The sequence below is a fragment of the Melospiza georgiana genome, chromosome 5 (assembly GCF_028018845.1).
Source record: "Melospiza georgiana isolate bMelGeo1 chromosome 5, bMelGeo1.pri, whole genome shotgun sequence".
In the NCBI taxonomy this organism is placed as follows: Eukaryota; Metazoa; Chordata; class Aves; order Passeriformes; family Passerellidae; genus Melospiza; species Melospiza georgiana.
The window spans coordinates 52,148,169-52,171,120 of NC_080434.1; the positions used below are offsets into that span (position 1 = coordinate 52,148,169).

Below are 22,952 nucleotides of genomic sequence, written 5' to 3' on the forward strand. Positions count from 1 at the left end.
GTTTTGGGGATGAAGGACTCCAGAATCTGCAGGCCTTGATGGAGTTAACCTTTCCATTTTGTTTGGGAGAAGGAGCATGACTTTTCCTGGGCAGTAGTATATTTACTCATGTAGCTTCTTTTGCAAGAAACTTTCTTTTCCAGAGCCTTACTAGGAAACTCTGTATGGAGAACAAAATGCTTTTTTAAACCTATCTTTGAATATTATGCTCCTTACTGGGAATGCCATGGAGATGAGGAAAACCAAACCAACCTGAATAAAGAACAAATCCTGCAGGGTGGCAGTATACTTGTACAGGGTTGGGAAACAGAAGATCAGATCTAGAAAACAGGAAGCTCTCAGTGGACTCAGTCCTTGGGTTAGAGAGTCTGTGCCAGTCTCTGGGTGAGCTGCTCACCCAAGTTAGCACTGCACAGTGAGTTCTGTGCTCAGAGCAATATTGCAGGCTGCAGGAATGTGAGATAAACTAGAATTGTACCGGCCAGAAAAAGGTCTGTTGTACTGAACAAAGAAATCTCAGTCTGTTATTAACTTTATTTCACGTCAAGAGCAGAACATACAAATCCAGGCTCTTTCATGGCATGATACTGAATGATACAAGCCCTGCAGCACAGAGCATACCACTGCTGGATTTTTTGTCCTAAATGCACTTCAGAGAAATTCAGTCAGGTTAAGTTTATGCTAACAAACACTCATTTAATGCAGCTGTTACAGCAGTGCAAAGCACAGGTTGGCAATAAGCCATGCTCCTGGGGTGCATCTCAAGTACTGGCCTTGTAAAGCATTTTTTTGCACATTTCTCTTTTTTACGTCAAGCTAGAATGATATAGAGAATAAAAAAGAATTTCAGAAAATAAGAAGAATCAGTGGTTTACAAACATCATAATTGCATGACAGAGGCAATTTTAACATATGTAGCAGCTTAACAGGGTGAAGAATCAGCAGATTTGGGGGGAAATATGAGCATTTAACTTCTTGGAGGGCAAATAGAACCCACAGGGAAAATAGACAGTGTTGCTTTCTCTATTTCAAAGAAAATTTATATTGGAATAGATGATAGATGGAAAAAATTGCATTTTCTGTGGCTATAACTTGTATCAGGTTATAACTGGATTTTCAAATTGGAATGGAAACAGAAGGAAAAGGGACTTGAACCTGTCTATAAATAGCTTGAGTTTGCAGAGTTACACCCTTGGTTTGTCACTGCTATCCCAAAGTGAGTCCTACACAAAGGAGTAGGTATGACCCACAAAGCACATGATATAAATTCATTGTTCAGACAAAACCTGTGTTTTCCTGGCAAGACTGAAGCAGAAGATGATGAATTAACAGCTTGGCCACCTGCCCAAATTCATAGATCCTAGCAGGTCTGAGAATCAGACAGCTATGCACAGGCACGATGTGTGGGCTAAGGCATACACAGAATAATGGATTTTGAGAAATGAAAGTAAAACCTGGAGAACAATATACTTGGTGCAGAAGAGTCAGGTTTGAAAGAAAAAAATTATTTTGCTCATTTCAAAAAACAAACCTCACCGAGTGATAAAAATAATTTTATAATTTTCTTAATTATTCCTTATTCTTGTTGCTTTTTAATTGAGTCATAACATGAAATCCAGATAAGTCATATGGCTTGCATTGTGACACCTGGAGAATATGCTTTCCTCATAAGAAGAGTTTTACATGTTGTGGGAGCAAATTTAGTTTATTCTGTGAGCAAAATAATAATATTGTTGATTATGTCAGGTATTGGTGGTCCAGAGTTCACATAAATGCCTGGCATGTTAGGGGCAGCAATTGTTTGTGATCAGGCATTTCAGTGAGTGGTGAGGCTGGGTTGTGCCTGGCTTGCTATTTCTGAGACAATCTTGCAGACTGTAAGCTAGAACTGCTTCGACCTAGACACCTCTGGGGCTGCTTGTGAAGAATCAAGTATGTGCGCTAAAATTAGGAATCCTTCTAAAACAGTATAAGCTATGTAATTCAGCTTCCTTATCAGATTTTATCTGTGTCTTCTCTCAGATCAGACAGTCTGAAAGACATTAAAACACTTTATGCATTTATTTTTCTTTCAGCTTTTTTTTTGGGGGGGGGGTGTGGTGATGGTGGAATAGGGTGTGTCTTTTCCCCCAGATTCACTGCTCAAGATGCTCTCCTACACAAGGCTGCTTTTACATAACAAGTGAGGGAAAAATACCAGGATGCTTTTTTTTAACCTCGTTGTTCCTGAACATTTGACATAAGGATTGGTCAGAGAGTAGAAAAGCATAGTTACAGAAGACTGTGACAATGGATAACAAACCTTTTAAAACAGAAAAATACTCAAAACAATTATAACTCACATTCAGAAATTTTCAAGCAATGACTTTGATACAATACTTTAATAAAGGCCTTTTATGATGTTTTCTCTTTCCTTTTGATTCAATGAACTTTGCTTTTAAATACATCGCTCAGATTAAAGTGTAAAGCATAGAGACAATTTAATCTAGAGCTCTTTAGAGTGCAGGTGAACTTTTCCATTTGGTTATTTTAAACCAATTTCCTTCACAGACATTGAGTGATGATGGGTGGCTAAGGGAATGATTACACACAACAATTTCATGAACAAGAGCAAAGAGCTCTTACATTATAATTGCAATAACTATTTCTCAGAACAAGGCAGATCCAAAGTATTGACCACTGCATGAAAAAGGTCTGAATGTTGCTAAAATGTGATAATGGTGAGATAGCAGTGAAATACAGCTGCATTTCTGTAGTATTATTGAATTGCTGATCTTGATTGCATTTGCAACCTTTTTTAGTCTCTCAGTAAAACAATACTTGAAAACTATAGGAAAGGATTCATTGCCTTAAAAGACTTAGTTTGTCTGGCAACAAGACAGCTTAGTAATTTTTTCTTCCTTTAATCCTGTGGCAAAGAATGGGCTATATTCACCAAAATTATCAATGAAGATTGCTCAATCAGGTCTAATTTGCTGGAGTATGTTTTGTCTGTGGAGTTGTTCATGATGCTGTACACCAGGCTGACATTTCCAGCAGAACTCCTTGCTCCAGGGACTGTAAATGGTGTGTCTCAGGTCACACTGTCATAAAGCAAATATCTGCTGCTTGTGTTGGAACTTTATTTATTGGTCAATCTGACGTATTGCCTTGTGACAAAAAAGTTGGATTTTTAAAGAGTGTTAGTCTCTAGAGGCAGATTTGGCTGTCAGGGCATTTGGGAGACTGGGTTCAAATTCTGCCTCCTACCCGGAGGTGGGGGCTGATTTCCCTCCTTGCTTCTCCAACCTGGCTTTCCCCCACATGGAAAATCTGGGTAGCTGTGTGCTCTGAGACAAATAGTTTCACTCTCCAGGAGGAAAGACCAGCCACACTGATTTCTGTGGTGCCCCTGTAAAGCTTTATTGTGGAAGGATGGCAGGGAAATGAAGGCAAGCTAAGGCTGGAGTTTGATGGATACCAGGTGCTGGTAATTGGCTGTGAAAACAGCAAGCTGACCTTTCCCTGCCATCTAGCTTTTTGCCCTTGGCTTTCCTCTGTTTTCTTAAACTGTCTTTGAGGCTTTTTTATCATCTGAACCCTAGCAAATCCCTATGTTTTTACTCTATATAAACAAAATTGAATGAAAGTGTTTTATAGAAGGTAATTATTGTGACAATTGCACTGAGCATTAGTTTTTAAAGTATATCGGTAAATACAAACTAGCCTTTTAGCAATCTGTGTGCATTCATCCAAAGCAATGGAAAACTCTCCCAAGTGATTATAACTTAAAAAGAGATGTTAAAAAGACAAAAATTGCAAAAATTGGACATGGCATATGGTGGTAGCTCCTCAGGCCCCTGGTAGCCTTCCATTCAGGGCTGATGGCTGTAGTTTTTAATTCATTTACATTGAAAATGAAATCTTATGGTATTCTTGGTGTTTATATCTTTATCTACATTTGCCCCTGAAATGGTGCCTGGCAGCTGAATCTGCATCATCTTTTCTGTGCAGATATTGCCTACTCACTGCTAATGCTCAGTGGAGACATGCACGTACTCTGACAACAGAATTCAGGGCTGATCCCCAGCCATGCAACATCTGCTAAATTCACATGGGGAAAGGGAATATAAAAACAAATACACAAAGGGCACAGCTACTGAAATGGTAAATATTGTTTTTTCCATGCCACACCCAAACCAGAAATAGAGACAGAGGAGGCCTTAACAAAGCTTGATTCAGGTTCCTGACAGCTGACAGCAGCTGCGTGTTTTCCACTGGGCTGTAGGTGAACGAGACTGCCAACTTCAAAAGCATGAATTAGCCTGAGACTTAGGCTTCTTTTACTATGAGTAGACTAGAAGTAGATGAGAAGAACAGCTCCAAAGAAATGTGCAGTGCTAAAGTCATGTTAGTGTGATTGTTATCAAGCTTACTTGCCATAAGAGAGGAAGAGTGGACAACCCTCTTTTTGGAGGTAATAAAAACTGCCTGTACTGCAGTGGGAGGACAGTGTCAAGCCACTGCCTGGGCAAGTGGAGCAGCTGCCAAGGGAGCCTGGACTGGCTGCAGTGCCAGGACTGGGAGCTGCCCCTGCACAGCGGGCCTGGGTCCTGCACCAGCTCGGCCGTGGGAAGGAGCACACAGCCAGAATGGAGAGGAGGAAATTGCTGGGTGGCTGTGCCAGGGCACGGGTGGTGTTCTGCATCCTGGGCTGTTGCACAAAGCTCAGGTGCTTAATAAGGTAGGTAAAGCTGGGCACTCCCAAATCTACTGCTGATAAAACAGAGTTTAAAAGTGGCTGTGGGTTGAAGGGGGAAGTGAGTGTAAGAAATATAGTCCAGTCTACACATACAGTCATTGCAATAAATTCAGTGGGGAGGGTAGGTAGTAGGGGAGGAACAGACCTGCAGCCTGGTGTGCCCTCAGGACTTGTGGCTCCACATGGCTCATCTGGGTCACTCCCTGCCTCTCCTGCCTGAAGGCTGCTGTCAGGTGCTCTGCATCAGAGTGTATCATAAGAGCACATCAATGCTAACCTGCCTGGAAAAGGGCCTTAACATCCAGATGCGCCTGCTCTGAGCATGGCAGATTGGACAGATGTGAAATAAAATGTTTTGTTATGGTCTGGAGAGTTTCTGTCCAGCACAGGCAAACCTGTGCTGATGCCATGCTGTTTCTGCTGGCAGCACTGTGCTGGGTAGCACTGGCCCCATTTGCATCACGTTATTTCTTTTCTCCTGTCCTCTGCTGGCAACATGAGGATTTGATACTGACCCTACTGGAACCACTGAGAAGAGTTCCCAGGGTGGACTTCATACTGAAAGGGTTTTTAGTCATTGGGTGTGTGTTATTCTTGACATGGGGTACACTTGTGCTTGTTATTAAGCTCCTTCAGAAAAGCAGATTGCCTGCAACAGCAAGGCATTGGACCTTGTTTACACAAATTCATACAAATAACTGCTCTTTAATAGAAAAACATAACTATATTAAAGAGCTGGAAGTGATGTAAAGTTGAGCAAGGTCAAGCTGGTAACATTAAAAAGAGTAAGCCCCAATGAGAAGGCTTACTCTTTCCTTGCTGTCCTAAATGGAAAAGTAACTTGTGTGAATTAATAATAGAATATTCAACCAGAAAAGTTTTTCTAATCAGAAAGCATCTGTGCCTTTGCAGCAAACATCTGTGATAGAAGTCAAAAAAAAAAAGGGAGTTAAATAAACTTGTATGAAAATGGCAGACAGGAAAAAAGTCACACAGAAAAAAAACCAACTTGGGCCTTTTTTCCCCCTGCCTCCTGCTGTAAGTGATTAAAGGTTTGGTATCCACGCAATGTATTCAGTCCTTAATATAATTTTGAAGTCCCTCCATATGTCTAAGTGAAAGTGACCCAGAGGAGAACTTACAGGAAAATTGCTGCCTTTTTTCCCCCTTTTCCAGAATCCTTTTTGACCTTTCTACAGTAACTCAATTATTTTGTCCATTTTGATATCAAACATTCAATAAGTAAAATTACATTGTGTTTTGTGCCTGTTCTCCTTAGCAATACATCCTGCTTGCCAGCCCTGTTCTGTAGGTCAGTAAAAATCAACAATTTTCATGCATCATTGCTTGGACATGAAGTTTTGCCATCGTGCTGGATTTGGACTGCAGCATGATCAGGTGCTCAATGAGGTGCTCCTGGTTAAGGAGGGGTGGGATTTGGTCACCTGCTCTGGTTAGCTGTGCCCTCCCTGTCATCACTGCTGTGTGGAAGGCATGGGCATACTCTGCTGACAGGTGATCATGTAAAATCCTCAGAAAGGCAGGGTCTGAAGGAGAAATTTTAAGTTCCAAACAAATATTTATTGCCTGACTACATTTCATCATGTTTCAGTGGGTTGAGTGTTTCCCCTCCCCTGTCCTTTGTGAAACACTATTGGTGAAAGATGTGGACAATGCTGAGGCTGTGTTGAACTGGATACAGTGCAAACACAGCAAAAGACCATCCCTTCCTGAAAGAGGTGAAGAAAGGCTTTCCTTAGCTTTCATTCAGTAAAGTCTGAGAGCAAATACTTCTAGCAGGCTTGTTTCCTTGAGGTCAGGTACAAACAACAGTGTAGTTAGAGAAGGGCCTCAACACTCACAAATGTTTGCCTTGCAAGGTGAACCACTTTTAACCAGGTTTTCCAAGGAAGGAAGTCACGATTCCCTTCACTTGAAGATTTGCCCTGTCTTCCCACCTACCCAGAGCTGTGCAAAAATCATTGGGTTGATTTTCAGTACTTGCCTTAAATGTGGTACAAGTCCCCTGAGATCTGCAAAGCAGAAGATCTGGATGGTCTTTTGATCAATGTTTGTCTTAACTTTGGGGTAAAGAGAAAACTATTCTAAACTTCTGACAGTGTTTTGATTTTTATATTTACTTGGCTTTCCCCAAAATTCTAGAGAAAAATTCTCCCTTAGGTTTCTAATTATCTCATTTTCCATGAACGTCTCTCTTCTTTTGGTTATGAGCAGTAAGTATTTGTTTTGTGTCTTCCCTGTGAAACAACACTACATTTGGGTCTATATTGATGTGACAAAGCAAGAAAATAGGTTCCTTTTTTTCATCAGAAAAGAATGAAAGGTAATAATTAGAGCAGTACAAATTTCTGTGCTAAGAGTAAAATTGTGGGCATAAAAAAATATCAGAACTACTAGAATGCTTTGTATTCCTTTCTTTAGGAAAGGAGTTAAGGAAAGCTCTCTCTCATTCAATGGCCACTCTCTTTTCGGTCACAGAGTAACTTCAGTGTGCATTGTACCTTCCACCCTATAAACACACTTTGTGTAATTAATGTTCAACAAATTTAACTACTGAGCTACTAAGCTGGTTTACCATGACACATGCAGCCTGTACAAACATTTCTTAGAAAAAACTGGCCAGGGCAGGCTGCTTTTCATGCAGTGCTCTTCTCAGTGAAAGCCTGTGGCTGCCGCTTGATTTGGAGGCTGCGGTGTTCCTCTCCTGAGATATAAATGTAGCTTAGCAAATAAGCCCTTTATCTACAACAGTTTCTAAATAGATTTTTGTAAATAATATGGGCTCAGAAGTCAGTTATAGTAGACTCAGAGCAGTCCTTTGAAGTGCATTTGTTTATTGCTGCATTCCCATCGGCACAGTTGGGAGCTGCTCTGTCAGGACGTTGGTACAATGAGTTTGATGAAGAGATATTTCATGGCTCAGGCTGATCTAGCCTGTGTTCTCATCTTAGCCCTCCTCAACATGAGACCTACTATGTTTCAAGATAGGCACCCTGAAAGTGAATGACAATTTTTTAAGTGTCCAAACTTGTTTGGACTCAAATTTATTTTAAATACTGGTAAAGAAAGCTGAGCGCTTTCCCAAAGAAAGCTGAGCGCTTATCTGAAGCAAGTTGTTTTACATAGTATTATTCTCCACTTCTTTTAGTACCTCCTAGTATTATGTAGAAACAAGAAAAAGAGAGGTGTTTTATAGAATGGACTGTGGAAAAATGACATTACCAGCAATCAAGACCCAACCATTGTAGGAGGAAAACAATAAACAACACTTGCTGCTTCTGAGCAGTGGGAATCCTCAGGATGTGGCAATCCTGATGCACTAGAGATCTTTAGTAAATTTGGATTGTATAACCATCTAGAATGCAGTCTTTAAATTTCTATAGAGGTATTAAAAAACTGAGTATTTACAACACTGTCTATAAACAATTACAGTTTAACAAAAATTGTGACGAGGAAAAGATTTTTGTGATTAAAATGCTAATGCTGTAGCCTGGAGAACTCAGTGCAAGTAAAAAAATTAACTCCTGAAATATTGACAGTAATTGTCACTGTGCCACTTGTGCCACTTGAAAGCTGATATGTTTTAATGCAATTTAACTTCTCAATTTAAAATAAACTGGTTTTCACTGACTTTCCTCTTACTCTGTATTTTGCTATTTATTCTTCTTTTGTGGTACACTGTAGTACTCTGCATCTATCTTTCATTTGCTTTTGTAAGATTTTTTTTTTTTTAAATGTACCAAATTCTAGAAGGGTAATTTAGAAATCATGTAAGTTCATTGAGGAAGTAAAATCCATAAAAATACAGTAGGATTGGTGTGGGTGAAACAATGTGCAATTCACGATATAAGGAAGTTAAAAGAGTTCTAATTCCCTTCATTTCAGACATCAAAGACATATTAACTACTCCTTTACCTCACATACTACAACTCAACCATTTCAACAACTAAGAGATCTCTAAAAACATTGCTTTTAAGGTTTGGCTTAAAAACTGTTTTCTTTGGATTTTCACTGAGCCAAGTCTATTTCTTGAGTGTAAAAACAACCCTGACTCTACAACAGGTGGAACAAGTGAGATCAGATATTTTCAGTATAATGTTCTTAGACTGTTTTGAAAGGTAGAAAACAGAATACAAAATATGCCCTGTAAACAGTTTCTCTAGAAAGCACAATGATAAAAGTTTAAAAGAACTCTTCCTACCTGTAGCTTTTGTGAGGATCAGGAAGTGTAGCTTTTCCTGATTACAATCTTCCATGGCTTAGCTTGGCTTCTGCATTTGAATGTTAAATATGTAAGAATGCCTTGTTTAGCTTGGGAGTTTGCATGACCTCTTAATGAGACACTGTAGTTAGTGTCATTGGGTATTAAGGCATCATGTGACTGTAGATGAAAATAAAATCCTTTAAAGTTTGCATTTAATACTTCCTAGAATCTGTAACCCTTTACCTGCAAGCTGGATAAAAACCTGATAGAACTCACCGTTTTCTGGCCAGGGATAAAAGAAGGAGAAGCGGAAGAACACGTGCCACGGAATTCCTTTCCTCCGGGACAGTCACAAAGACCACAACAAAGCCCGAGCCTGACAGCCTGTTCACGCTGCCATTTGCGTATTCTTTAAATTAAATCTCCCTATATCACAAACAGTGCTGGAGGGATTTGGCAGAAAGTTCCTCTGTTGCATGTTGCCTGGCAATGACATTTATTCCCCACTGTTTTGTGTGATTCTCTAAAGAGAAATTCAGCTCTGAGATGTATTTGCAGGCATCGTGTCACATTTACCTTTGAAAGGTGCTGACTTTTCCTGGAATCATTTTGATTTGAGTGTGGTGTTTCCCGAAGTGATAGAAAAGATGTTCTGTTGCCACAAGCAGTTGAGAGAGTTTTCCCTGTACAAGAGGAGAGGTGTAAGTTAGGCAAGCACCTCGGTCGTGTGTGATCTTTAACATATGTTGGTGTACCTGGAAACTGTAAAACAACCTGCTGGAAAGAACTGGCGCTAAGATTGCCTGTGTGGCAGCTGGGGGGTGCAAAGCAGGGCTAACAAAGCCTTTTCCATAACTGAATGCCTTAGGGTGTGGTTGTTGCTGTGGTGGGGGTTGGTGGTTTTTTTTTTTTTTTTTTTTTTTTTTTTTTTTTTTTTTTTTTTTTTTTTGTGGTGTTAAGCCTCATGGAATCACTGAAATGAAGTTTGGCTGCTGTACCGAGTAGGCGTGCTGTTGTCACTCTAAATAATGCCCGATTCGCAGTTGCCTCCCTGCCTTGCAGGGATTGCATCCTCGCCTTCCCTGTGGAAGGAGGGTGCTGGATGAAGGTCACCGAGGGCTTGGTTTGCCCTGCCGTGCCTCCTTCCCCCCGAATCCCGGCAGGGAGCTGGAGCCGAGGCTGTCAGTCTGCTGCCAGCAGCGGGCTGGGGCAGGCAGGTGCCTGCCCGGAGCAGGGACTCGGATGCACCACCTGGCCCCTGCAGGAGCCAGCACACATTGATTTCATCTGCCAGCAAGGAAATCAATAAGAGCTGCTTTGGATAGTCTTATTTTAAGCAGACAAATAAGTCATAACTTGAAGACCAAGCACCATTTGCAGGCTCTGAGCTAGCGTGCTATCTAGCAAAGCTCTGCAACAGGTCTTTGGCACATTTTAAATATTTTTTTTCCTGCAAACAATTAGTTTTAGCTGAAAATGGACTTGAAGCAGGAAGTTTCTTTGTACAAAACGTTCACTAAACCCTCCAAAGGCTTTCTGGTCAGTAAATAAAGAATTGGCAGGCTAACATATCCCCGGGTTGTGAGGGAGGGTGATGGAGGTGGGAGATGCACAGAGGTGAGGGCTGTGGATCTGCAGCTGTGGGCAGCCCTGTGCATGGCGTGTGCTTGGACTGGCCTCATAGTCCTGCCCAGCTGGAGTCACCCCATGGCCAGCTCTGTGGTATTTTGCCTTCAGTGGTATTTTACATTGTTCTTGTGGCTGCTGGTTAATGAGGTGGGCTGCAGGCCGAGATATGTCCAGTCAAAAAGCTGCATTTTAAGCCAGGAGGCCTCTCAAAGCAAACACAGTGAAGCTGCCTTACCCCCTCTCCTACTTGGCATCCTTTTCAGACCCCTTCCATGGCTACTCTATTTTTTGTTCCACAGACTTTTCATTTCTGAGATTTCTTGAACCAGCACCCAGTATTCCTGTCTCGTAGAGCAGCCCCTGCAATCCCAACCTTGCTGTGCTGCTGAAACCTATAGTTTTCTGTGAGTATGTGCAAGCTGCTGGGATCCTTTTGGGTTGATTGCCTGACAGGTTTTCACAGATGTGTCCTGCAGGAAACGATCACTTGTCTCACCAATCCATAGTGCTTGTTCAATAACACGGGTGTGACACTTTTTCAAAGGAAAAGTAGTTGAGATATTCAGCCTCCAGAAATCCTCTTTTCCCTCTAATCTCATTCTTGTACCTTAGTCCACTGTTTTGGTTGTGGTTTTCTGGAGAATGCTCCTGCTGAGATAGAAGGCTGCCTCAAAAAAGTGCAGCCTAAAAGGGTAACTTTGTGACTTCATGTGCTATTGTCAATGTGATATTGCAGTGGGAAGTGCTGGGCAATTTACTAGCAAGCAATGGGATAATGCAGACAAATGGCAGTAAACTATCCAGTTGCTTTGGGGATGTTCTGTTCTCATCTGTGCTACAGCATGTCTGGATTTTTGCTGCATCTCTCACCTTGCAATTCTGTGTATTTCACTTTGAATATGCTAACTAGATCTATTTTAGTCTAGAAGCTTTCTCACATGCACTGAAATGCATGTGCAATCAGAGATGTAGTAGGAGAGCAGGTAGATGATTTTATTTATACAGTACTATGTGGTGAAAGCTCTGACAGTGGGAACATGTGAACATGCCTTAAATCCATTTTTGTACATTCCCTGCTGAGGCTGGAGAGGAGACCAGTGAGCTGCCACCAAAAGAGCAGGTGCTGCAAATGGAGAGTGTACTGTGGCTGGGATCACATCAGGGGCTTTGCTGAGTTGGGATGGAGCCTCACCCACCCTGGCAAGCAGGGCAGCACAGGTCTGGGGTGACAGGACAGCAGAGGCAGGGAGAAGACCCTGGTAGGGGCAGATTTCAGTCACTTGGGGAAAGGTGTGATTTTAAGGGCATTGTTGTACTGGACTGGAAACATTCCCTCACACTCTTCTGCTTACTGGCCTCTGTTTTCAGGTGCATTGAGCACTGAATAGCTTGTCCTTGATTGTGAAAGACCCCTTTTCACAGAAGGGTCATGGTTCAAACTGCTCCTTCTGGAGAAATAATATGGTAAAAGGCTTAATCCTGCCTTGGAAAGGATCATGATGACTATTCTTGCAGCCTTTGACCTTCCTGTTGAAACTGAGAATTGAGATTATGAATTGGACCCACACTGAGAGCATCAGTTCATGTCATAAAAGTCAGGAGATTACCTCCAAAATGCAAGGAATGGTGCTCTGTAACCAGGCTGGAAAGGTAAACCACAGGAAAAAATGTAGCTCACTGGTCTCCCTGCAGCCATGTGGTGATCTAGGAAGAGTAATGTCCATAACAGGTTACAAGAACCTGAAGTAGGTTATATTTGTAGCATAAATACTTTATAACGATTCTTAGTAACAAACCCTGGTTAACGAAACCTATCCAGAGGCCCTAGTCCACACTTGGATGACTACATGATCAATTTGATGATTATATTAAAAATGCAATGATTATATTAAAAATATTCCATTAAAAAATAGAAGAAATAAAAATAGATTTCAGAAGTCTGTCCTTGTGCAGTCTTAATATTTATACTAAAAGAGGTATTTTTAAATCTTTAATCAACAAAATGAAACGATGCAGATTGTTGTTAACAGCTTTATGGAAGTGCCCCAGAGGACCCATTTTATGAAGAATTATGCAGACACATTAATAGTTTTTGACAAAGAGTAAACTCTCAGGGTTTTAAGCTGAAACAGCCCCCTCTGCATACAAATCCTATTTCAGCAATCAATGTTTGCTTTAAATTCTTATTGCAAAATGGACAATACTTTTTTTTCTGCAGGTAAAGGGCTTGAGTGTTCCTCATGGAAAAACCAGAGCTGGGGAAACCTGAATGCCTTCTGAATGCAAATTTTTCCAGGCTACATGTTAACCCACATTCTGATGTTATCTGATAATAATGTGAAAAAAAGTCGAATGGCCACAGGCTGTTTGAAATGAAGTCACGGGCCATGCATTCCCCAGCTGTGGTGCAAAGGAAATGACTGATAAAAATATTTTTTCTAGCTGACCTCTGGCTTACCTTTGTCTGCCTAAGAATTTCCGGCTAATTCCCTGTTAAAGCTTTCTTGCAGCTACAGCCTATTCCTAGAATCTTCTGTGTCAGAAAATACAGACTCCACCTGAGCTTGTTTATAGATGCACTTTGTCTAAATGATAAATGAAAGCTTTGTTCTAGAGATGCCAACAGTGCTTCTTACCAAAAAGTAAATTGCACTATTCCTGTGTAGGGGTAGAACAGCACTTGGTATTTGGATGGCTCATTATTGGAGAAAGTACTCTGTCTCAGTACCACTGGATACACATACTTGGGGACAGATTTGTGAAGGGCTGTGGAGCAGTCACTCCTGCAGTAGCAAGTATCAGCAGCCTGAAGCCACTCAGAACCCTGTGTCTGCTGCTTAGGCTCAATGTGAGGAGTCTGACCCCTGAGAAATTGATACAGAAAGCTGGCAAGCTGAATGAGATAGGTTAGGCACAAGGTGTGATTCTTGGGGGTGTCCTGTGCAAGGCTAAGAGCTGGACTTGATGATCCCTGGGGGTCCCTTCCAACTCAGAATATTCTGTGATTCTGTGATTACATTATACTCCATTATTAACCCCAAATCAGCCACTCTCCTGGCAGACAGAGGATGTATTTTACCCTTGCAAGATAATGAAAGAACTTACTTCCCAATATTACACAGTTTATGGACAGGGAGTTCATGGCCAAAATGCACAAGTCATGCACTGTGTTTGAAAGAAGGTGGAAGCTGCCTCTTTTGGGACAGGATCCTGGGAACTGTGGTGCCTCTTCCCATAGCTTCACGGGTCTGAACTGGAGTGGGGTTTCAGCACCTTTTTGTGCTTTTTATTGGCTTGGTCACAAAAGCCTTTATGTCTGTTGATTTGCACACTGTCAGGATGGAATCCGGTCATAAACATCATCTAAAAAGGGTGGTTTTTTTTTTTTTTTTTTTGGCAAATCTCATTGTTTTTCGAATGCTTGATTTAGTTACCTGCAATGGGAGAAACACTGGAATTTTTCCTTATCAATACTATTTTTCCTTATCAATATTATGTGCAGGCCAAAGGAGGCTGCAAAGGCCACATGTCCCTCTGTCAGAGTGGAATTTCCACAAAATTAAGGGACACACACAAGTCTGCTTCCACAGTTTATTAGTACAAACAATGCATACACAAGACTGTATATTTGTTTGAAGACTGCAATAGATTTCTAATTTAACAACTCTGTAACAAAATTTAACTAAATTTGACATTTATGAAAATATAAATCTCTGATTGGGTAGGTTCTCCCAACAATACAAAGTTTACATAAAAACATTCAATATGATCTATTAGTTGCAAACCAGTTAGGAAAAATCATTCAAGTCACTTAATATACTATATTGGCTTGTACATTGAACATTCACACACTACATTAAGTTCTAGTTTAGCATTCATTTCTTGGAAATTTGTGGTATGGAATTCTGATTTTAAAAATAAGATTATTCTGTTTAAATAATTTGAAAATATTTCCATGGGTATGACATCTTTAAGATATGTAAGTAAGGGAAAATTTTCTTATGCTTTCAGATCTTGTCCAGTATATTTACTTAGGAAAATGTAAATTTTTTTACAGCATTTTTCATTATTTCACAATTTCTGCCTTGAAACTGGTAAAACTGTACAAAAGGCTCAGAGCAGTTTCTAAAGCAGAAAGTGAAGGTTGTATGCATGTGAGAGTAAGAAAAACCCATTACAAACTGGACTAAGAAGGGACCTGTTGACAGCCTTTACATTTAGTGGAATATTTCAGCAGGTACACAAACAGTCTCAGAGTGTTTGGTCATTTGATCGGTATTTATCATGGGAAAGAAGAGAAACAATACTAAGGCAAATGTTATAAGGACTAATACATGGCATGTTTGAAAACTACGAGGATTACTTTGGAGACAGAGGAGATACTTTAGACTTTCTTACAACAAAATGGACAGCAATATTTTAATATAAAGAAATTAATGTCTTTAAGTGTTCATCAGTAATGCTCCTTCTCTTTGAAAAGTTTTCATTACGACCTGTACTAATACACACTATGAAGACAAAACATTTCCCCAAACCAAAAATAAAACCCCAATCCCTATACTTCCTTTAGAACTCAGGACTTTTATAATTTTTATCACAATACAGAAACCTGAAATCCCTGCATGCAATTTAAAAAAAAAAAGCTCTCATTGTGTTCATTGAGGTGAACAAATACTCGTTGCCTCACATGCTGACATGTTAGCAGCTGACTGGCACTTATTCCTTTCAGCCCAAAGATTAAACCCAATTAAAAAGAAAAATAAAAGTAGATATTTTTAAAATGATGATGGAATGTATCAAGTGTTCCAGGTTGGCAGGTGACATCTTGTCATTGCACCATCAAGCAGAAAAACACATTTTTGCAAGTGGGTATAAAATTGACTGTTAGCTATAGACCCATCTAGGTGACTTGGAATATAAAATAGTGGTCTGACTTCTCACCAATCACTTAGAGCTTTGGCTCTAGTTAAAACAGTCTGTCAACCACAGATAGAATCACCTAACTTCTGTAATAGCATAACAATTTTGATAGTATTGCTAGAAATTTTTAATCAAGGCCCTGGTGAAATTCTGGACTAAACCTTGTATTCCGAAATTAAAAAAAACCCTGCAGCCCATTTGCTTTACGTTTGCTTTTATGTTTACAGAAATGTAAGACAGGAAAAAACAGCTGGTCTGCCCTCTGCTGTTTCTATCTGTCTTCCAAGAAACGCACTGATTTTTACATGAATTCAGAAGACATACCTAAGCACATGTACTACTCAGATAAGCTCGCCCAGATGGTTGCTCAGTTGTCAGATGCAAAACTGTGTCTGCAATCTATGGCTGAGCACACTTTCTCATAGCAGTAGCTGTGCCTTTTGGTTGGTGTTGCTTCACTCACCTCAGCCTCTGTAACTGTAATGGGGCTATCCCTTGCAAACACTTCTGTTGATTCCCTCCAAATGCAGTCTGCAGTCACTTTGAAACTATAATTGTGACACTTTGGCCTAATCACTTGTGTTGCGTTGTTGAAAATCTGACGGCTGTTTGAAGTAGCAATTTTGATTTTCAGTGCAGCATCAACTCGATCCACTACAGTGTAAGTACCTATACTTCCATCATCAAATCCAATAATAATGTTTAAATGTCTCTGTGAGAGTGCAAGAAAAGTGGGAGTTTTATAAAGAGAGCAGGCACCGATGTTTTTGCCATCTGCTAGCCTCATTACAATTAAACTAGAGACTGCGCCATTGTCATCATCTTCCTCCCCACGACAACAAATGTACACCAGGTAGCGGCCGTCACGAGACAGCCTCTGCCGCCAGATGACACCTGGAGCGTGAACCACACGGAGTTTTCCACTGTGCAGATCAAGCACATTGATGTTCTCATCACCACGGGTTATAATTCCTAGCTTCCCGTTTGGAGATATTTCAAAGTCTTCCAATTTTTTTAAGAAATTGGTAGGCAATTGTACACGTCTGCAGATGACTTCCTCTGTTAGGCTCCAGATGTTCACACTTTCAGTAGATGTTATAAATACTATAATATCTGGGCAGTCTGGTATCAACTTAATATCCACAATGCTTGCACCATCATCACAGCAAAACTTCTTCGTTATACTGCCTGTCCAGAGACTCACTGCCAAAACTTTGTTCTTTGCCATTCCAACCACAAATGTATTTGCAGTTGTTATAAATGCATTCTGTAAGGCAACTAAAATATTGCAAACCCTATGTCCTGTAGCCAGGCGCCAAACTCTGGATGCATTTTGCTCACAGAGAGAGACTACAAACTGATCATTGTGAGTAATCATTAGCTCTGAGATTTTTTGTCCATTAATGCGAAAGATATTTTCACCGCTGACCGTGTGCCATACGTACTGGCTGCATTTGTCATCTGATGTAACCATTATCTCTCCAGATGAGGTCAGCACACAGTTTTCAACAATACCTTCATGCTTGAACACAGCTTCAATAAATCCAGTGCTGAAGTTCCACTTATGGACAGAATCTGATCCATCCAACGTGTATATTAATTCACCTCTGGCTGGTAACACCAGTCTTTGGATGGGTTTGCCAGATTTGTCAATATTGGACATAGCAGTTATGATGTCTATATCCCAGATAGAAAGGACACCACTGGTGGATAAGGATAGCAGCATGTTATGATGATTTGATTTAATTAGCCTGACTATAGTTCCTGAGATTTCCTGTAAGCTTGCCATACACTGTCCAGTATCTCTTCTCCAAACAAAAATGGCTGAGGTATTTTCCATTGAAGCAATTATACAGTTGCCATTTTTGGACAACACGGCAGATATAAAGCGCTCATTGTGTTTAGCTCTAAACTTTTCAGCCACCTTCCACACACGAGTGTCAAGAAGTTCAATGCTGAGAGCCTTACAAATTAAAATTGCACTTTGGTCTTCAGAAAGCTCTATGCTGACAACTTCACTGTCTTCTCTTCTGCAGTCAAAGTCATCTGTAAGCTGAGGCTTTGCAATTTCCTCTGTATTCCAAACAGAGAGGCTACCCTCACTGTCCACCATCACCATTTCTTGGGCTGTGTCTAAAATGAGAAGGAATTTCACAAATCCAGTTGAAAATTCAGAGGTCACAGTGGTCAGCTTCTCTCCACTGCCCAAGTGGAAAATGGTTGCGGTGTTCAAATACTGCCCGCAGAATGCATAAACTCCATCTGGAGAGCACTGCACACAGGTCACTTCGTACCAGCAGTGGAACTGATAGAGAGGCCAACCGTAAAGCAGATCTATTACAGTAACATCTTTACTGGCCTCCAGCCAAGCAAGAGCATGGTTGACCGATAATGTAAATCCATTTATAAAACTGGAGTCCCCTGCAATTCCACAGTGTTTTGACCCCTTAATTTCCACCTCAGAAAGAAGACAGGAATTTATGTTATCATATACCAAAAGAGTGTTGTTTGTTGTAGCTACTACAAGATACTTTTCATCACTAGAAAGTTTCATCCCTAAGATAACAGATGGAGCTGTTGTAATTTGCCTTAGTAGCTGGCGGGTTTCTACATCCCAAGTGCTAATGGAGCCATTTTCTAAAGCAGCAATAATTGTGCTGGGATTAAATGTAGGCAAAATCTCAGTGACATGCATGCAGCTGGATGACAGCGGCAGCCGCTCGGGGCTGTAAGTCACATCCATGGAGGAGTGCAAAGGGACGATAGAGCAGTACTTGGGTCCATCCTTGTCACATTCTAGGAGGAGATGTCTGAGTTTGGGCAATGAGCTTACTACTGGGAGAAGTCTCTGCTGCAATTCAGCTGAGAGTGAACCTGGGTATTTTACTACTTTGAACTTTATACTGCGGAGGGTACTGGCCAGAAATTTCAGCTCCTTTTCTTGAGAGTAAGTGTAAGCTAGTTCTATATCAGAAAGTGCTTTATCAAACTGCCCTATTCTAATCATGGTGTACAGCCAGCTGAAGTTCATGATCACTCCGTACAGAAGGTCATCAGTTCTTCCACATCTTGTTAAGTGATGAATAAGCTCTGTCATTTTTCTGTGATTAATAAAAAAGATATCAGGTTCCAGTGGGTTACACTGAAAGACCCAAGGCTGATCTGGAGCCTGCCTATCAAAAGCTGCCTGATCCATAGAGTGCTTTTCATCCTCGTTCAGGCCTCTGCTGGCATGGTCAGGACAACCACTCAGATATTGATCATTGCTGTAAAAAGGTTTTCTTCGTCCACCCGACCAAACACCAAGGAAATACTCTGCCATGACTGTGTGCATTTCACGCAAGTCTTCTTCATTGTGCAGGTACAGTTTCTGGGCAATCAGTTGCAAGTGCCTATTTGCCCAAAGAAGCAGCGTTACATTTTTCACCTGTCGCTCTATTAAATATCCCTGTAAGCCCTCCTTAAGTCTTGCAATGTATATATATGGAATTCTCAATGGGTTACTTTCTCTGACTCTCTCATTCAGTTCATACATAACACTGTTGTCAAGGGCTAAAATATCCTCCAGCTCCATTTCACTCAGGCCAGATTTGGACATAGTGATGTAGCCAAGTGCTCTTGACAATAGTCTTGACCCACACTTGTTTTCCAGTGACCAAAACAACTGCTCTATGCTTTCATGGACAGTAACACAGAGGGAAGACTCATCCACATCCTTGTGAGATCTCCAGTGCCTGACCTCTCTGAAGGTTAAGTTCACAAACATAGGCAGTGTGCACTTGGAGAATGCCTCATTGACATAGATTTGTTGCCCTGATGTTACTTTCCTTTTAACTCGCAGCAGCTGATGTTTCAGTACTTGACTGCACATCTTTCTGTCCCTTGCAGTCAACTCAATGTAGTTGCTTTCTTCATGAATAAGGCACCTCAGTTTTTGCAGGATCCCATGCTTGTTTGGCAGTGTTGACAAAATTATCCGTACTGAACGTGGAAGGTGAATGGGAAGCCACCAGAGCTTTCTACCATCATCACTATCTGTTAGCTGTTCTAAAGCATCAAATATAATCACCAGTGGCCTGTGAAATGAAGACTCATTCAAGAGATTTATGAACAAATCCCGAAGGTCATGAATCTTTTTTGGGTAACTTTGTACGAGGCAGCGATAGTTGACTGCTAGTTGTTCACAAATGCTTTGAAGTATATTCTTCAGATCTGTACTTGTTTCAGTAGATCCCAAAAATCTTATAACTACCACAGGGTCAGAATCTGGTCCCATCTCTTCTTGCAACCAGGAATAGGCCTAGAATACAGAGCTTAATTTAGTTTATATCTCAATGAAGCACAGTAACAGAGTTTATTAATAGTGATAGTCTACATATGAATAAACATTTAAAAATATTACTGGTTGAATAGAAATGCTCTCACTGGCAGAGTTCAAGACGAGTGCACTGAATGAAATTCAAATCATGTATCATCTGTGTTTAGCACAAAAAGGCTTACATCAAAGGGGACATGACTAGAATGTATTCCATAAATCCCAGGGTACTCTTCACAAAATCTGAGTTTCACCTCTGAGAGTGTGTAGATAGAATCTCTTATAAATAGACTTCCTTAGACATTACACAATGTCATCCTTGGTCAGCCACACCAGCCTACTACCTAATCCTGTTTAGCATTGATTCTGACTGAGTAAAAAGACATGTCTCTAGAGGACACGGATCAGAGTACAGATCCCTGGCCCATGCAACTACACTTTGCCCTGGTGTACCTGTGACTTTTACTCTAAAACACTGCCACAAAAAAGAAAAGGTGTCTGTCTCCTGAAGTTTTCTTGGTTAGAGCACTCCAAGCTAGTGAGGAATGTTAACTTCTTTAAATCTTCCCAGTCTGTGCAGGCTAACACACTCAGTTCTACATCTCTTCACCTCACTTTATGTATTTTACACTATTTTAAAAGAAAAGCAGCACCAGAGTCTCTAGGCTAACTTATGTACTCAGATATGAAATGAGATCTTGAGTTGCAACTCCCAATTTCATATATGCAGCTAATGTGACTCCACAGGAAGTAGAGACAGGGATTTTAAACAGTATTGTTCATTTCTTCATTTCCTTCTGGCTGATATGGCTTTTTCCCAGCTCACTATGCTAAATTCTCTGACCACCCTGCCAGGATCTCAAAGTTGTGACTGTCATCTGCAGAATTAGGTCTGGTGATGCCAGCTTAGGCTTGTTCTGCATCTTGTCCTGCCTTGCACAAAGTGTTTAATTCATTTCCCTGTAGTACTCAGCTCAATGACTTAAACAGCATATTCCAGATAAGTAAGTATGGGTATTTTGGGTATTTTTGCAGCTTATTCCATATAGATTTGTAGCCAGTGTATTAGAATTATTCTGGAATAGTTTCTTATGAGAACATGAGATGGTATGACTTGGAAAGACGTACTGCAATTTGTGTTTAAGACTGAAATCAGAATAAGATGTTTAGATGGTTGTGGATTCATAGGGCCTCAGAGGAACAAGAAGGAAAGAGATCATTCTAAATTATGTTAATTCATAATATATTGATTCCTATTAGATTTCTGAGAGCTTTAATAAACTATATTTGTTTTGGCTAAGCACATGATACAGATACGTTATAATTGAAAGGTAATATTTTTCTACACATGTGTACAATAATATGCTGAATATACATGTTATTATTTTTATTTTCTGTATTGAGGGCTGATAGATCTGTTGAGAAAAGAAAGAATTAAGTTGGCCTTTACACACAGTAATGCTCTCAACATGACCTCAGGATGTAAGATACTTATTTACCTTCTTCGCTGCTTCAGCTAACAGAAGAGTCTTCCCTGTGCATGGTCCTCCATATATGATAAGAGGGTTAATGTGTCCTATTTTTCTAGGTAAAACATATTTGTGAACGATGTTTAATGCCTCACATCTATATTCATAAAAAGTGGAGTACGTTTTACATAGCGATGAGTGTTGAAGGACTTCATCATACAGCACGTCTGTCTCCGTGTCAAAATTCTGCTGCACTGTAGCTTGGATTATGTCAATCATGTCTTCATAGAACTGTTTGCCAAGTCCTTCAATGTAATGGCTCTCCACTTCTTGGGAGTAGCCCAGTTTCATGTCACAGTGGGTGACGGAGGTGTACACTCTCAGATTGGACGATGCGACAATGGTAGGAATGAATTCATCCCTGAGCTTGATCAGTTTCTCATGGGCTTCAGGATCTCGTAGGAACTTCCCAGCTTTATGGACCACGTCCATGTATTTTCCCATCTCTGGAATTTTAACGAAACGCTCAATGTTGGCAATTTTCCGGATGTAGCAAACACACTTCTTTAGGAAAGCTGGTGTTTGTTTACCCAAGGCAAAATCAAGTTCATCTTCAATAGCTGGGGATGAAAAGAGAACACAGAGTCTCTGTCAACTTTTCTTTATAAACAGTTCAAGAACATGCCCTACCCCCAACAGGCAGACTCGATTGCATTTGTTCTCTGTAAAAACAGAAAAAAACAAACACAGAGAATTTGCTGAGTGCTTTTGTATGGGTTTTAGTCTCAAGCAAGCACAACAAACCTTTTTTCCCCCCTTTAATTATATGAGAAATGCCAACAGAAATATATTTTCACATTTGTGAAAAGGTTGACAGGACAGACAATAAATGAAAACATAGAAATTGTTAGTGTGAACCTTACCAGAGGAAAGATATCTCTTTGCCTGGCTGTGTTTCATTTTTCCTTTCTCATACAGCAATTTCACAGCAGTCTTAAAAATCTTCTTAATCTCTTCTGATATATCTTGCCATTTGTTCTCATTCATTGAATTTGAAGAAGATTCCATCTTTTAAAAATATCCATTGTTAAAAAGTAGGTGTAATACATACATATAAAACTACAGAAAGTAGAAGTCTAATATTCAAAGCCAAAAATAACATGGTAACAGAGAAACACATACACTAACAAAAATCAATAAAAGATAAATATTTCATACTGCAGATGATCATACTGTATTCCATTCTAGAATTTTAAGAGTTAGCTCCTTGGAGTATTTTCTAAATCCCTAGTGTAGGCAGCTAATGCAATATTTTTCAAGAATAAGGCCAATAACACCTTTATAGAAAGAGAATTTTGAGAACCAAGCCTGAAATATTAATAAAGTAGCAGCAATACTGCTAAAATTATTGCTTCTTTAATGAGATGTAATAATGATAAAAATTTAAACTTGGATCTCAAAACTGAAAATGGGGTTCCTGGTACCTATAATTAAGTGCCTTCTATTAGCTACCATATTTTAAAAATACAGGATTACATGTGACATTATGATCACTCATTCATTGCTATAGTAACACTAATCTTAACTGTCATCAGAGAGGAACTCTAATATAAATTCACTAATCCTTTCAGATGGTATCTTGCAAATGCCATG

The 22,952-nt window shown here is 40.2% G+C and overlaps 2 protein-coding genes across 2 annotated transcripts in view; both read right to left on the reverse strand.

Annotated features, from left to right (window-relative positions):
- C5H4orf19 (chromosome 5 C4orf19 homolog) overlaps window positions 1-9,169 on the reverse strand; it is a 39,826-nt gene extending 30,657 nt beyond the window's left edge. The window contains exon 1 of the mRNA XM_058024679.1: window positions 8,964-9,169. The gene's annotated coding sequence lies outside the window, so the exon portion shown is untranslated. The remainder of the gene's footprint in view (window positions 1-8,963) is intronic.
- Window positions 9,170-14,172: 5,003 nt separating this feature from the next.
- NWD2 (NACHT and WD repeat domain containing 2) overlaps window positions 14,173-22,952 on the reverse strand; it is a 51,367-nt gene continuing 42,587 nt past the window's right edge. The window contains exons 5-7 of the mRNA XM_058023758.1: window positions 22,223-22,367; window positions 21,330-21,919; window positions 14,173-19,815 (exon numbers count right to left, since the gene is read on the reverse strand). Of these exons, the coding sequence (XP_057879741.1) occupies window positions 15,883-19,815; window positions 21,330-21,919; window positions 22,223-22,367 (4,668 nt within the window). The 3' untranslated portion in view covers window positions 14,173-15,882. The remainder of the gene's footprint in view (window positions 19,816-21,329; window positions 21,920-22,222; window positions 22,368-22,952) is intronic.